The sequence below is a fragment of the Polyodon spathula genome, chromosome 21 (assembly GCF_017654505.1).
Source record: "Polyodon spathula isolate WHYD16114869_AA chromosome 21, ASM1765450v1, whole genome shotgun sequence".
Taxonomy (NCBI): Eukaryota; Metazoa; Chordata; class Actinopteri; order Acipenseriformes; family Polyodontidae; genus Polyodon; species Polyodon spathula.
This window is the reverse complement of record NC_054554.1, coordinates 20,025,382-20,042,242: the sequence shown is the minus strand read 5'-3', so window position 1 is coordinate 20,042,242 and position 16,861 is coordinate 20,025,382. Positions and strand designations below refer to the sequence as shown.

The 16,861-nt window shown below is 37.1% G+C and overlaps 1 protein-coding gene and 1 pseudogene across 4 annotated transcripts; both read left to right on the top strand.

Annotated features, from left to right (window-relative positions):
- The first annotated feature begins 7 nt into the window (after positions 1-7).
- On the top strand, positions 8-3,606 carry LOC121296425 (histone H3.3A-like). 4 transcript variants are annotated; one of them, XM_041221992.1, is made up of 4 exons: positions 8-93; positions 2,094-2,231; positions 2,667-2,820; positions 2,945-3,606. In XM_041221992.1, exons 2-4 carry the CDS (start codon positions 2,104-2,106, stop codon positions 3,071-3,073), a joined length of 411 nt encoding a protein of 136 aa, XP_041077926.1. In that variant the 5' UTR covers positions 8-93; positions 2,094-2,103; the 3' UTR covers positions 3,074-3,606. The 4 variants fall into 4 exon arrangements, with proteins under 4 accessions (XP_041077926.1, XP_041077925.1, XP_041077923.1 ...); XM_041221991.1 differs by lacking the exon at positions 8-93 and adding an exon at positions 501-579; XM_041221989.1 differs by lacking the exon at positions 8-93 and adding an exon at positions 1,011-1,141.
- A 1,495-nt stretch (positions 3,607-5,101) lies between these two features.
- LOC121296238 overlaps positions 5,102-16,861 on the top strand; it is a 29,744-nt pseudogene continuing 17,984 nt past the window's right edge.

Sequence of the window (16,861 nt, the reverse complement as noted above, 5' to 3'; positions counted from 1 at the left end):
TTAAGACAATTTATATCCTCGTTAAATAATAGAAGAACTTTGATGCATTGTAGCAAGAACAGCAGCCAACACCCCCTTTGGTCTTCTAGTCAGGTGATTGTTATTTTGTATTTAGCTTTAGTTTGCGTGGTTTGCAATGTTTACAATAATTTGAAATAGAGAAATAACGTTTGCTTTTGGTGTTTGTTTTTGTAAAACGATGCAGCTTTATAACAAAAAATACAACGACATATTTGTTGAATAAAGGGAAATAAATAAATCTGTATTGTAATAGGTATATTGCAAAGCAAACGGTTACATCTTTTTTCATATTTATTGTGCTTGTTGAGTAGACTGCCCAAAAGTAATATGCAGTCAGTCTATAAGACTGAGTAAGAAATTGTGGTTTGAAAATAGTGTTAGGTAGATAAAACGTCTGTGCCTACTGCCTATACGAGTAAAGGAACGTTTGCATAAGCAATTGGGTATTGATCCCTTTAAAGCCATTGTCGCTCGCTGCTTCTGAAGTGTAAACATAGGGAACGCTGAGAGTACATTAACACCTACTTTGAATGAGAAGAATCTCACGGTTTGAAAAAGGTAAAGGCTGATCTAATTTTTCAAACCTGTTTTTTGCACGTTTAACATGTTTTGGTAAGAAAGAAAAAAAAAATTGTTATGATCTGCAATAAATACACCCGATATTTAACTTCTATATAACTGCTTCAGACTTGCTATGGTGCTTATGAATTGAATAAAAAATATAATTTGTAATTGTAATTGTAATTTGTAACATAATTGTCTTTAGTTTAAGCACACTAAGGATCCAGTAATGTTATTTTTGCCAATCTTAAGCAGTCGAGTATTACTCAAAAGCCATTCAGGTTTTTTTGTTTTGTTTTGTTTTTTGCGTCTCTATTTGTTATAATATGCGTGACATATGTAGATTGACAATGTGTTTACCCAATCGCCAAAGGGTTTGCCGAATTTGTTAAATACGACATTGTTACGCAATTACGTCAGCCTTCAGAAACTATAAATATCAAATGTCCGGCAGTGAAAGGGGTTTGTAAATGTATCTGATATTGTGAGGTTGGGTTGTGTCAGAATTACAGGAATTTTGCTCAGCAAGTCAGTTTGCAGGAAAATCGGCTTAAAAAGGGTAAGAAGAAATGGACTTTTCTTAAATATGTACTGTTATGGTACTTCTGAGTAGTGCGTTGCAATCTGATGTTTTTGTGTGAATAGGATAGGCAGGCCCAGACTCGTTAGATTACCAAGGGCGGTCGAAGGAGAGCTTTGTTGAATTAGAGGCAGTCGGTGATCGGTGGAGGGATTTGGAACGGGAAATGGAGATCTGCAATTCCCGACGTGGGTGTTCAGGTCGGGCAACAGCTTTACTGCGAGTCGTGGACTTTTTTGTTCACTGCCTGTATTTCAATCAGTAGTGTGTGTGTGTGTTTGTTTTGTTTTTTCTTTGTCCGCTTGGGAAACGTTTTACAAATGTAAAAATCTTGTAATTAGCATATCGAGTTTTCCCACGAACTACAACTGTAGCTTAACCCAATTTGCGGTTGGTAGCTCTAGTGGAGCATGTAGCTTTGCTAGGAGTGTTTGTGTTATTATTTCTCTCATCCGTACTGTGGTGATGGATTCCCATATCCCCACCCCCACACTGCGTATCCCATCTTGCTTGTGTCTGAGGTTTTTTTGTTTTGTTTGTTTTTTGTTCTCTCTCTCAGAAAGCAATGAATGTGGGCAGGTCACGGTCTGCCGCTTCCTCAATTTCAACTACTTGTATTGTTATATGTTCAGTTTATTTTTATTTTATTTTCCGTCATGCAGACAAACTCGTTCTTGTAGAGACGTTTACGTAATATATCACTACATGGTTTGGAGGGGAGGGGCTGCTAAGAAGTTGTCTGGCGGTGTCATGGCAAATTTCACCCCCCTTTTTATCCAAGTGCTTTAATAAGAGTTGCATCTTTCCAAAGAAACCAATCTTTTGTAAACATAACGTTCATTTGTTTTAAGTAAAATGCGTCTGGCTTTCCCGATCTCGCCTGCCGTTAAATTACAGGGTAGATGTTATAATCTCCATTTCATCACTATAGGTAAGTGAAAATGGCCCGTACAAAACAGACGGCGCGTAAATCCACTGGTGGCAAGGCCCCGAGGAAACAGCTGGCAACCAAGGCAGCCAGGAAGAGTGCGCCATCTACCGGTGGAGTGAAGAAGCCCCATCGTTACAGGTAAGATGATTTCTCGTGAAAATTGTGAATTTAACAGTTGCCTTCCGTTTAGGTTAAATACTGTAGCAATTCCTGCTTTCAGGACGAGTTTCATTGGATTGAATCTTTAAAATAAATCGCTTAGTGTAGTATTTCAGAACTCTAGCGTGTCCTCTCTCTCTCTCTCTCTCTCTCTCTCTCTCTCTCTCTCTCTCTCTCCCTCTCTCTCTCTCTCCGCTCAGAATCTCTCTCCTCTAAAAAGAGAGAGAGGAGAAGAGATATAATATATATATATATATAGATATATATATTATATATATATATATTATATATATATATATAGATCTAATATTCCAAAAGTGGCTATAGTGTTATTCCAAAAGTGGCTAATATTGCTACTATTATTTGAGCTTTTGAAGTTGAAAATTTACATACTGTGTTTTGTAATGTCCTCAGGCCTGGTACTGTGGCTCTGAGAGAGATCAGGCGGTACCAGAAGTCGACAGAGTTGCTGATCCGCAAGCTTCCGTTCCAGAGACTGGTGAGGGAGATTGCGCAGGACTTCAAGACTGACCTGAGGTTCCAGGGTGCTGCTATTGGAGCCCTTCAGGTACACAGCTCTCTGCTCCTCTAAGGGTGCTTGGGGCAGGGTGGGGGCAATAATCACAATTCTACTTTTAAGATTTTCTTTTTATAGTCTTTTAAAAACCATCCTGATTTTGCTTTTCTTGTAGGAGGCTAGTGAGGCATACCTGGTTGGACTGTTTGAAGATACCAACTTGTGTGCCATTCACGCCAAGCGAGTCACTATCATGCCCAAAGACATCCAGCTGGCACGCAGGATACGAGGGGAAAGGGCTTAGTGTTCTAGATATTCTAGTAAAATGTACTAGAACTAAGTTCGTTTTATTTCTTAGTGGGTACTTGTGTCTTGTTTTGTGAAGAGATGTGTAATTTATGATTGTTGATGGTAAATTCATTCCACAAGTAACTTGGCATAAAAGTGAATGCAGCATTTAGGTAGGACCTAGAGTTGGTAGTGCAGTGTGCTCTGTGGTGCTCTAGATGAATAACTGAGCCACTGAATCGCTACTGTTGCCAGCACTGCAGGCTTTATAATTGTAACACTCCAAATATGAGGTCCAAACTTGCAATAATCTTAACTTGGTGGTTATTTTCATAATACAAAACCTGGTCTGATTACTCTCCAGTCATGAGTATAATTAGTTAGGTGTCCAAGAAAAAAGTTATGTTCACTCCTCTGGTAGCAGGCACCAGGATAGTAAAGTCTGGTTTTTATATACTTTTTGTACAGTTTGATGGCAGCTACAATATACACTATTTATGATGCATTATCTTGTTTTAGTGTTTCTTTGTATTAAATGACTTTAAGAAAGATGCCTGTGGTGTGTATTTGTGTAAGATTTTCAATTGAGACAAGCTGGCTACAAAGCAATGTGCCAATTCTGTGGCTTTATTTTCTTGGTCATAGATGGCAAATGTTCCAAAGTCTTCTATCTTACTTTGTATTTATCACAACCATTTCAGAATAGGAGGTGTAAAAATGTAACATACCAAAAGCAAGGTTGTCTGTGGAAGTGTTCCAAAAATGCAGTCTGAGAAGGGGTTCATTGTCAGAACATTAATAGGTTGCAGTTCCCAATTTTAATGACCACCAAAAATATTGACCATAACTGAATTTATTAATTTCCTGTTTTATCCAAGTTGATAGCCACACCCTGAGTGGTCACAGCTTTTGGGCTGCTGTAAGCTTGTTGTGTAAAAATAAGCTTGTCTTATGACACTAAAACTCTCTTCATATTGGTGAAATAACAGTAAAGTACATTCTGGTTAACCTTAATGTTTAACCAATTCTATCTGACTAACATATTTCCCATCAATACACCATAATACCCTATCCATGCTAATAGACTAATGTGAGATCAACATGCATTGGGATTTGTTGCACGTTATTAACATAGATTAGCTATTAAACACAACCTTGAGCAGATTTGGAATAAAAAAAGTCCCCCCAGGGGGGGGTAAATATCTATTTGCTGCTTAAGACAATACTATCTGTGTTTTCCCCCATCTGGTATTGTTCTGTTTTTCTCTTGTATGAACTTTTTCAAATTCTCACATTTATTTATTGTTTCTTTACCTTTTTCCCACTGTTGCCTACGTGCCATCTGCAAGCCTAATGTCCCATTCATGGGTCATTGGCACACTCTCCCAAAATGATGTATGTAGTGACTCTCAAACCATTCCAACACTAGAATTTGCTGCTGCATTCCCAAGAACTTTCAAACAAGAACAGATAAAGCTGTGATGTTGATGAGGCTTTTTAACACCAAAACCAATCCAACCATACCTGAGATCTGCAGGATAGAAATAATAATCCAATCAGAAATAGTATGGGAATTCCATGTACACCAGTTCAGAAACTTCATTTTATTTCTTCTATTTTATTTAAATAAGAATTCCTCAAAATATACATTCAGTATTGTAAATATAAAGGCTGTCATGAAATAAAGCCATTTGTGCCCCAACTAGGATATTTAACAACTCCAGCAGCTACTTCAAAACACAGGAATCCTGGTTTGTAACATAACTAACTGAAATATCTGTATCTGTCAAATAACTGAACATGTATCCTGCAGCCAGTGGCATTCAAAATAAATTATTCTGTGGTTATAGAATCTGTTGAAACTCAGAACTGGACAGCAGCCATATACTTAGTTAGATCTGTTAAGAGCTTTTGGAAAATTGGGGGTTTACTTGTCTGAATGTCAAAAAAGGAATATTTAAACTTCTAACAGAATATGACAGATATACTCTTATGGAGCAACTAGTGATATTGTAGTTCTCAACCAGCAGTACGGCTTGCGATAATGATCGTCTTCACAGCTGAACCGGCAGTGTGGATGGTTCCTCCAGAGCTCTCAAAGCCGGTGTACAGGTCTCAGCAGGCGTGGTCAGCTACCCCCTATCTCTGCAGTCAGTCTTTACTATAGCTCTTAAACACTTTTGAAACATTAAGTGGTCCACCCCATTATCTTCATATGGTCTTTTTATGAGGTAGGCTCACACTCTAAGTGAGTTGCAATGTGTCAAGGTTACACAATTCTAAAGTACTGTAGTACAATCCTTAACACATTCAGTATACAAAAGACCCTACTATAACTACTGAAGTAGTTTCAGGCAGGGGCTTGAAAATAACATGTCAGGGCACAGCCAAGCCTGGGTCTCGGTATCTGGTCTGCCACGTTGAGTGGAGTTATTGTCCGTGCACCAGCTCTGCAATAGTTATTATATGTCTTCGAGGTCTACAGTGATAAAGTAGTAAATTACAATGAATGAAGTATCCCAATACAACTTTATTACCAGGTTGGCTCACCTGTTTCTGCAATGACGGCCTGGAAAAAAGACCCAACAATGAGGCAGGCAGAGCACTGTGGCCACAAGGGCAGCATTCAAGTTCATCCAGTAGGTGCTTGATTGGGTTAATATCCAGGAATTGTGTGTGTCGCTTCAAATCACAGACAATATCAGTGACGTGGCTGGTCACATTATCTTAAAAGGGACAAGCTCATTTAGAACACATTTTACAACTCTTTATTTGTTAATGGAAAACAAGGACTGGTGTAACACCTGCTATTTGTTTTTCCAAATGTAATGTAGAAAATGCATCAACAAAAATAACTGGAGGAGGTTGCTGAATTTATAACTCATTTAAGTTTTCTGTGCCGCTGCTTACACCCGGGGATGCTACAAATGCTTCTACACAGTGCCTACATATTTTAGGCCATGTTGGAAAAATTCCTCTGAAAGGTAACATTTGCTTGTAGTACATGATGTTGCCACTAGAGGGATCTCTACTTTTGAATTTTTCTGGTTTTAGGGCTCAGCTTTGTTTTGTTAACTTGAAAGAGAGTCAGAAAGATAGGATAACTAAGACATAAACAAAGGGGGGAAATGGGAGCAGGTATAAACTACTTAAAATATTGTAAAGTCATCTAAGTCAAACCTTACCTTTGGCTAATAAAACCCAGCAAAAGTCATAACAAAGCCAAGGTACAAAATACAGATTAAAGATAAAAGACATTGATTTAATCTGGCCTGTTCAAATTTCACCCTTTATACACATCTATACAATAGCTTTTGTAGTCATTGTGGACTTTAATGCATTTGTTATTGAAATAAAATGTTCTTTTAAAAATTGTATCATGTATTGTGGCATTTCTACGGACGACCAGAAATGAGTATTTAGTAAGAAAAGCAAAGTGGAATAATGTGAAGGGAATTGCAGATTGCACTGTTTGTTAAATGAAGAGAAAGGCATGTGATCTGTATCATATGGTCAAAACTTTATTGGAACTCTAGGAGAGAATCATAGATTACTTAATCAAAAACTATTTGTATATTTCATTTTTCCTTTAGAAAACAATAGGTTTTGCACCCAAGCAGAACTTTTGTAGACTGCATCCCTTTTGTGTAATAAAAAGATTTCCTGTGCTCAGTAGACCAGTCTTGGTTGGATATTTTCGGTGTGTTATTCTCCAAGGCATCTGGAAAATGTAATAACACACTGTGTGTGTAATAAAATAAAGTACTGTATACTGATTAACCACAAAAAACAGATTATAAAATGATAAAATAACTGTATTGTGGTCTAGTGTCATATATGAAATTCCACCATTTTGGACAGACAGAGATTATGCCATTTTTTAGAGTTATTTGTTTATTAAACTGTAATGTTATGGTCCATTTGTTTTTAGTTGAATTTGTAATGTGCTCCTTGTACGTTTTTTGTTCTGTAATAACATTCTGCCGTGAGTGAGGGAATAAATGAAGTGGTCACTCTCGCAGGTAGAGATGACCTGCAGAACAATGCAGGTGCAGGACCTCTCAGGGGTCTCAGGACAGTCGCTGAAATACAGTGACATAAACTATACAAATAATGCATTCTGACTAGCATTGCAAGACAGAAACCACACAGAAGCACCCTTCAACCACACAGAAGCATCCTTCAACTACACAGTTCAACCAAAGCATTCTCTTAGGTGGCTAATAAACATCCTACTGTCACAAAGATGAGAAAAGAGGACAAAGAAATGTGTTAATGTGAACTGTTTGAAATGGGATAAAAGTGCCTTTATGGTTTCCTAATACATTGAAAGTATCTTCGTGGGTTAATGAAGGGAGCAGAATGGCTCAAAGATGCTGAAGGTGCTGAAGACAGAGCTGAAAGCACTGGGGCTAATGTTTCATGGCTGGAAAAAAAGCTGTCTCAAAGCCCTTGTGTGTATTAAATTGGCAAACATTATATTTTATTAACTCCTAACTTGACTCTCTACAATTCCAGACCCATTTACTTGTTCAATGTTCTTGAATTTTTCTGTGACTGAGTTACAACATGCCAAATTTCATCAGATCACTGTTTTACTGCTATTAGACACTACTCATTTTTTTAAACAAAATGCGTTTGATATAATGAAACCCATCTTCAAGATAGAAATTGTCGTTGAAAAAATATGTTTTTATTTAACCGAGTTCCTTACTAAGCAAAACATTGTACACACGACGTGCAATGTTTGAACTAAACCATGGCACGTGCTGTAATTTGCATCCAATTCAACTGTTTCATACATGGCTGTATCACAGCTGCATCGCAATGTAGTCTGCTCTGACTGACTGAAAAACTCTTGAAACTTGTATCATAAATAGCAGCATATTTTTTTTAGGTAATATTTTAAATAATTGGAATGATTTTTAAGAAATTAAAACTCATTTTTGATCAACCACGCAAAGAGCATGCAGTCAGTCACCTCCAATTACCTGATTTGAAAAAGGCACAAACTGCGTTTCATTCATTTTACATTTATATCAGGATCATAACTACAGGAGTGACTACAGCCACTGATGGCCTGGTAACAGTTTATAAAATAAACCAAAGGGTTATCCTCCTGTGTATACTCACGCTACACAGAAGGCAAAGACAGCCTGGTTATTTCGAAGCAGACAGCTCACACAGCAGATCTCTGGGTAGTGGTAAATGAATACCAGCTGGAGAGTACAGAGACAAGCAGGGAGTGAATGGGTTTTATTCGGGGGAGTAAGAAATAAAGAAACTGCTTAGTCTCAGTACAACAAATATATCTGTTTGAAAATGTATTACACAAATTACAAATGGATGGATTTCATTCACAAAGGAACTTTTTCAGCAGTGAGTCAACCGCAATGACACGACCTGGCAAAATATTTTAAAAATGAGAACAGTTCTTTCTAGATTTCAAACAGCAATTAAATGCAGGTCATTTTTTGTAACTATACTTGACTGACACTGACTGACACTTTATTGAGTTTTACAGGATTCACTGAGGCACGCAATGTATTCCAGGGAATTATATTTTCGTATATATCAAAATATTAAATCAAAAGCTCATTTACCAAAACATGTACCTTTTTTACGCAAAATTAATAAGATTTTTTGTTTCCCTCCAATAAAAAAAAAAAAGTAAAAGACACTGCAGTGCATGTGACCATATCGACGGTTTCATTTTACGGTAAGTATATTTTACACATCTAAATGTAATATTGTGTATTCCCTTGAATCAATATTTTTTATAGACAGTGCCTTTTTGTTTACCTTTTTGGATGAGTGTTCACTACATATTAATTGGGTTTCTTTCGCATCCAATAACACTTCCTAGAAAAAAAAAAGAAATATGTGAGTTAAGGAGACAATTATCACCTGCTTTTCATCCTGAAGTAACCATGCCCACCATTGCTCCTGTCTGTCTACTATGCTGATCAGTCAAAATCGCAATTACTGTTAATACAATAATAATAATAATAATAATAATAATAATAATAATAAACAATGTACTCCCAACTGCATAATTAGTCTGCTGAGCGCAGCTTGAGTAATGTAACAATGAAACCAAAAATAGAGACAGAATCACAGCTTTATATATGCCAGTGGCAAAGTGCCTGCCCGTGTGTATTTTGTGTTATATGTTGTATGTTAATGTTGATATATAGTCATTGATACACGGGATATAAACGGGTCTGTGTAACACGAGTGTTTAAAATGTATATTTGTATTTAGGCACAAGGATTGCACAGTACTTCACGCGCAAGTAAAAAGTAATAATATGTGAGCACGGGGAATTGCACTTTATTAATTCAAGTGCAGTTGTACCGCGATTCCACTTGAATGATGGGTTAGCAATCGAGTCTCGGTACAGCTGCATAAAAACAGAGGGTTGTTGTATACAGCTTTTGTGTATATTAACTGTTATAATACATGGTGACATAACAGACAGAAAATGCAGAGCTAGCAGTGTGTATTTTAAACAACCAAAAAAGGGTTGAGACTAACATTGTAAAACTCTTAATAAAAATGTATTAAAAATGTAAAAAAAAGTGTATTTTTTTACCAATATATTTTAAACCAGTATTTTTCATTTTATTCTATTAACAATTTTTGCTACGGGCGCAGGAAAACTACATGCATTTTTACTAGGATCTGCAGTAGAAAATGTTCTTGCGTTTTTTAGACAGGGAAGAGTTGGATTCCTCATCTGGAGAGCCTATGCTGTTTGAGGTTCATCACTCTACACTGCCTAACACCCCACGCAGGACATGTGGCCGAGATCATTTCTTTCACACTGCCTAACATCCCACGCACGGCATGTGGCCGAGGTCATTTTTTACTAAATATATGTTCTTGCTCTACTAAGAGTACTCGTTATTCTGCAGTTCCTCAAATGTCTCCCTTGCTTTAAATCTGCAGGCCACTGTTGTTTGTTTTGGTACTGACAGTGTTTTGTTGTGTTAATGTACTGGTGGTAGAGTTTGCTTTTAAAAATTGTGGTTAGCAGTTTTACCATCAATCTTATTACACAGGGGCAATCTTATTACACACAGGTGTCGCGCCACCACTGTGTTTAATAAGACTGTGCAGCAAGCTAGCTTGTGGTCAGAAGCGGAAAAAATAGCGGACACACAGACAGCTCTTGAGTATGAATGAAAGCACTGCTTGCACAGTTTAATATATAAATACATTGTTTAAACAAAACACTTATATATATACGAAAAGGCACACTTACTAAAACATGTATCGTGCTAGTCTAAAACTAGCACACGTAGCAATTGTTTTTTCTTTAGATTTCTTCTTTTACCTCCTCTCTCTACTCCCATTCTCTACTCCTGTTCTCCACACCTGAACACTCCAACTCCATTCAGCCAAAGCTGCTTGTTTTTATATTGTGGCAGAGACTCTTAATTACTTAGTTTATCCCTCTGCCACATTTGCACAGGGTTTCTCATCTGCTTGCTCAACAGCCAGTTTGTCAATAATCACTTGCTGATGACCACGCATTCTCACAATTTTATCTGCACGTCAAACAATAATAACAAAATAACAAAACTAATACAACACATAAAAAGGTCTCTGCTCCAAAACCTTTGGGATCCCTTGCTCTAGCACTTCTTTTCCTCCGTAATCAAAAAGACCAAGCACGCTGGCATTGTCAAAAATGTGTAAAATATGGCTAGTATGAGCTGCGGTATGTGTACAGCAGATCAGTTGCTATCTTGTGAAAAGATGTATTTTGGGAGCACCTTCACACTTTACAGCACCCTTTTGGCATATAGCTGAAGTATATGGTGCCACTTGCTATGTACAATAAAACCCAGAGATTGCACACTATGACAGTCCACTCAGCCCTATTCTTGGAGGAGGATCATTGCTAATATATGGTTAAGCAATTCTGTAAGATTTTAGAATGACATTACAGAAACTGCCTTAACTACCTTGGCTAGATATGGCACTGTGCTGAATTAGCAGAGTAAAGAGCTGGGAAGGCAGAGGAATGAGTCAGGTAGAGGCAAATCTTTTGGCCACTAATGTATGTATTTTATGTATAAACAGCCCCTGGTTTGCTTGCTTGCTGTCTTGTGAGGTACAATGTCTAATCAACCTAAAATGTCCCTGGCCTATCACCTCCAGGCAGACCACGCTTTCCAAAATCAAGAAAAATTTAATACAATGGCAGTACAATTCGAGAAAAATAATGGCCCAAAAGTAGTTTTAAACATTTATTTAGCAAAATTGGATAATAAAGTACAAGAAAATGGACAATTACAGATATAACAGATGTAACAGATTCAGACTTCTGTTGGCAAGTGTCTGATATATCAAGGTCGTTTTTTTAAAAATGGTTGTGGAGGTCACAAGGGATGCAGTTTTAAATGAGGTTCTGCATAGTTACCACCCCAAATTCAACTTTCCCCAGGTACTTCAGGATATACAACATTCTGTTACAAATAACAAGAATAAAAAAACACTGCTGTTTTATTTTAAAAGACAAAAATGAATTCTCAACCCCACTAATACAGCTAAACTAGAAACTGGGTATATAGTAAGAGGAAGGGCTTCTTTGACGCAAACATAGAGTTAAATGGATATGTGAAAATGATGTGTCAGTGATATTGCTACACGTTGCAGTGAAATGGTTACTTGTTACTGGATATCATCTGTAATGGAACTTGAAGAGAATTACAGAACACAGCTGTGTACCAAATATTAAGACAATGGGCCTATGCACTACTTCCTACAGTACTGTAAATATGAAGGCAGTGTCTGCAATGGTTTATGAGATAGCAGCATTTGAAATAACGGTGGCAGGTTTACAATTTCCCATCACAGGTATGCTTAACATGAGTATGACCATTAAAGGAATTTCAAGTTTCTTTCATTTAAAACAAACGACAAAAATAGTTATCTAACTTATGAATATCAAACATATGTTTTTTTTCATAAAAACAGAATTCAACTTTGTGAGTAAGGCCTATTCCTTTAACATTAATGTTTTTAATAAATTTGTAAACAACAGAAAAGAAAAAATAAATCTACTGTATTAATGTACTTCATTCCATGACTCACCTTATGGGCATAAACAGGCCTACTCCAATGCGTTCTGTGATTTAATATAGTTCTTTTGCTTTTGCATCCTAACATGTTAGTCTGTTTGTGGTTCAAACTATGGACAATATTATAGGTACAGTCACAGTGCTGTCTCATGGTGCAAAGTCATGCTGCATTAACAAACCTTGGAACACTGGCAATGCAGTGGAAAACTACTAGTGCCTTTCTAATTGACTTTTAAAGGAACATAAGGTGGTGTGGCAGAGCAGAGCTCTGCCCTTTAAAAATTGGCAGTTATGTGGTTAAATTCCCTACCTGCCTGGGTTTATTGTGTTCAGGTGGCTGGGGTTGATTAGAGTAATTAACGATCAATCAGCACCCAGCCACCTGACATAAAAGGAGGCCTCAGCTTCCCATTAGGTGAGAGGAGGGAGATGAGGAAGCAAGTTGGTGTCTGGTGTCTGGTGTCTGGTGTCTGGTGTCTGGTGTCTGGTGTCTGGTGTCTGGTGTCTGGTGTCTGGTGTCTGGTGTCTGGTGTCTGGTGTCAATTTTCTCATCCAGTGAAGGCATCGCCCAGCCTGGAAACCTTTATTTTTGTAAGTCTTGTTTTGTGTCTTTCTATTTGTGTTTAAATCCCTTTGTTTTGGCCCTTGTGCCCTTTTATTGTGTTTATTTGTAATAAAAGTATTATTTTTTTGAACTGCAGTCTGTCTCTGGGCCTCTAACCACTCACCAGCCTGTCACAGGTGGGCTTTCACAAACAACCAGAAGGTAAAAGAACATAAATGGTTGGACATCCAACTTTATTTTGGCGTAGTAAGCCAAAGTTCGCTCTTCATCCTGACCTGATGGACTGACTGCTCGAGTGTGGGTGCCACTCTTCAGGACTTCCAAACTTAGAAAACAAATCTTTACATCTCGAACTGGACCTGCAGGTCTACCTGAGCTTTCCCTATATATCTATAGCCCACTCAGTTGTTCTACAAAGCCTAAGATCACTTCATTTTGAGTTTCAGTGGTAATATATAATATAAAAATGGGTTATAGCAAAATATTTTGAGATAACGGAAAAAGCTTGTTAAGTCATAGATACAACTTTAACAAAGTTTTTTTTAAAACGCTTTGATGTTAATACTGGAATAATCATTTGGAGGTTTAACTGTACTAAGGTTACAATCATATAGCTATATTTATTTTGAAAGGTCAGGAATAGTAGTACTTAAGTTGTTTGGTTTTCTCCTCTAAAAAAGGAGTTAGTAAATGCTTTGAAAATATAGCCCTATGTGTATACAGAGTCCTATAATAATAACTAGAACTGCCATGCAGTTTTACAGCTTCCAAGTTCAATACCAGTTGGAAATTTTGGCAAGTTGTAGCATTGCAGCACAAGTATCAACAGATTAGTTTTATGGAGCAGTTTCAATTCAAAATACTGCATTAGTTCATTATCTCATGATGCTTTACAATTTTAACACTATAGTAACCATGACCCTATCTCAACACTGTACGAGTTACAAGTTAATTTTACATTTAAACCTTAAGGAGAGGTCAAAGGTCACGGGCAAGGTGATTTGTGTTGATAAACATAAGAATCATTATAATATATATATATATATATATATATATATATATATATATATATATATATATATATATATATATATATATATATATATATATGTATACACACACACACACACACACACTTTGTGAGGAGTTATAAGCTAGTTTTACATTTGACCGAAGATTTTGAAAGGTTTTTAAAGAAATACGTCAGGTGGCCATATTGGTTTACAAACAAACACCATTTTTGAAAAAGTCAATTCTACTGACACAGAGATAATGCTTGTCAACTTTGGAGTTAAATAAACAATTTTTCAACTGAAGTGGTTTTAAATTTAAGAAGAAAATGTAGGACTGGCTGCCATTTGTTTTATAAAAGAACACAGCTTTTCCCTATATGTCCCCAGGATGATGCCTATCAAGTTCAGAGTTAGTTTGTTTAACTGTTTTCAAACAGAAGCAGATTGATGGTTGGGGCACATTTCAGTGAATTTGATGGCAGCCAATTTTATATTAAAATTTATCACAGCAACTTCTGCTTCACAAACTTGAAGCGGGTTTGCGAAGTTCCCAAAAAGATTTTGAAAGATTTAAAAAAAAAAAAAAAAAAAAGGCCGTCCGCCATCTTGGTTGACGCAGGAGCCCACTTTTACTTGCATCTGAATTGTACTCTACACGGGATAATACCTATCAAGTTTCATGTTGTTTGGTTACACCGCGTGCAAACAGGAGAAGTTTAAAGTTTTGAGAGGAAAAACCACAATAATACAAAAAAAAATAACAATATTAACTTATTGTTACAATAACAATAAGCTTCTCAAGCCAGCTAGGAAGTCTAATAATAATAATAATAATATGTAAGTATACTTTGTCAAAACTAACCACTTGACATTCACTGAAATAACCATTGATTAATAGCCAGTTCCCATCAATCTTAACTTAAGAAATTAGTGAAATTTGCTGATGTTCCTCCACATAGTAAGACATTTTCACAAACAAGGCTAAATCATAAGTCACACATAAATCAGTATTCATACAGATTATTTCAATTTGCCTACTGGAAACTCTGGGAGTTACTTTTAGATTTGTCATTCTGTCTTTTTTTAATCTGCACTTGATAGCTGAGATTTCTTTTTGCCTCCTAAGAAGCACTGCTGAGCCTGAGGAGTGGATTATTGCAATGCTGGTTGCTGATTCTGTTTTGCGTATCAATTTAAAATGTTGATTCTTACTTAGAAAAGCTGATTTTACTATTTCAGTGAGCTGCCGTACTGTGGAAACCTTCTTTGTTTGTTTGTTGCTAAGCCTAATGCTTTGTAAAACGGCTTGGAGGATTTTACAGGAGGTAGAGCAATTAGTTTAAGGAGCTTTACCATTGGTCAGTAGACAGTCCCATCGCAACAGCGAATTAGCCGAAAGGAGAGTGGCTTGCCTTTCAGTCTCTGCAGTGCTATCCCAGCCTGAGGAGATACGGGGGAGGGGAGGTATTTTTTTAATTCAAAATGAAATGATATGAGTAGGTATGGTTAAAAATAAGTAAATGCACAGTAACAAACAAGATTGAATTCCAGGCTTCCAGTGAAACAGGATGAGAACTGCCAAACTGACAAATAACACACACTGTTAAGACAATCAGGACCAATAACATTAGCAAATACAGGCATTGAAAAAGCAAACACCACCCATTATTTAAGTACTGTTCATGCCATCGCAAGTGGAATATAAATAACACATTATAGTGGTCACCCTTATAAAAGTTTACCATGGTAACAGCAAAGCAAAGTATAGCGTGGCACAGCATGCTCTTGAGGCAGAGTCACTTGGGTTCTTTAAGACCCAACTTGACAAAGTTTTGAGATCACAGCTTCTAGAAACCATATGTGCTTAGATGGGCCGAATGGCCTCTTCTCATTTATAAAAATATCTTATGTTTCTATATTCTAATAAAGCATAGCAAAAGCTTGGAAACGTACAGGAAAGCATTGTAAAGCCCAGCTGTGTATGGTACAGCATATTAAGAACATGCCACACAATGGTAAACTATAGTAAATGCATAGTATAACCATAGGAAAGGCATGAGAAAACTGCAAAATGAGCATGAAAATTTTTTCTTCAACTATTTTGTAAAAATGTATTGTACACACTACTCTATACAGGGTGTCCTAATTCTACATCCATGATTATTAGCTGGTCTGAGAGAGCGGAAAGACTGGGGGTTACTGTAGACTAGTGATTAATGCTGACAGACTGGGAGTCAGTGTGGTCTGGTGGTTAATGCTGACAGACTGGGAATCAGAGTTGTATAGTGGTTAGAGCTGAGACATTGAGTCAGTGCGGTCCTGGGGTTAGTGCTGATGAACTTGGGAGGGGGTATGGTTTAGTGGTTAGAGCTGAGGGACTGAGTGGGAGGGAGGTAGTGTGGTTCCTGTTCTATTTATTTTTTAGTACCAGTCTATCAGGTACCAGGTCTGATTCTTTGCACTGCGCTGGTGTGTAATGAAGTTCCACCCACCCCAGCCAAGTGAATTAAATCAAGACCAGAAACACCACGTCAAAACACTTACTGGAAGCAGCCACCTTTCATCCAGGAAACTGGTGTTCTAAATAAAAAAAACAACAACACTTGCGTCAATGTGACCTACTGTACAACACAGGAAGTGTAAGTATATTGTGCTGTATTTAAAATCTGCAGAACTGTATTAAAGAAGCAAGAGTCAGTTTTTATGGTGCTAGTGCTAATAAAAGGTAAGGAAATGGATTGTAAGGTTTGGAAGGAGGGAATTGTGAAAAATGTTAGGCAGGTATTGTTATGAACTTTTCAAAAAGCATGCCCAGTCGCAGAAGCATTCTTCCAAACTTAAAAGCAATTTCCAGCCTAAAGGAGATGAATCTAACAAGTCTAAGCCTAACTTAATCTGAAGATAATGCCCATGGTTGATTTTATCAGATGGGAATGCATTGATACAACTGATGAAGTTTAATAAAACTGAAGTTTGGGAGGAGGGACGGCCCCTATGCATTATGTCATCTAACAGTAACCTATCAAAATATATAAATACCCATGTCCCTCTCACATATTTGATTCATTCAAATCCCTCCACCTCCCCACCTCCACCAGGAACTTATCCTAATTACGATCACCATGGGCGGGTCT

Bases quoted from the DNA above. Each gene is read 5' to 3' on its own strand.
- LOC121296425 (XM_041221992.1), top strand. From the start codon at position 2,104: ATGGCCCGTACAAAACAGACGGCGCGTAAATCCACTGGTGGCAAGGCC. The intron at 2,232-2,666 runs GTAAGATGATTT...TAATGTCCTCAG, and splicing joins AAGAAGCCCCATCGTTACAG to GCCTGGTACTGTGGCTCTGA. The intron at 2,821-2,944 runs GTACACAGCTCT...CTTTTCTTGTAG, and splicing joins CTGCTATTGGAGCCCTTCAG to GAGGCTAGTGAGGCATACCT.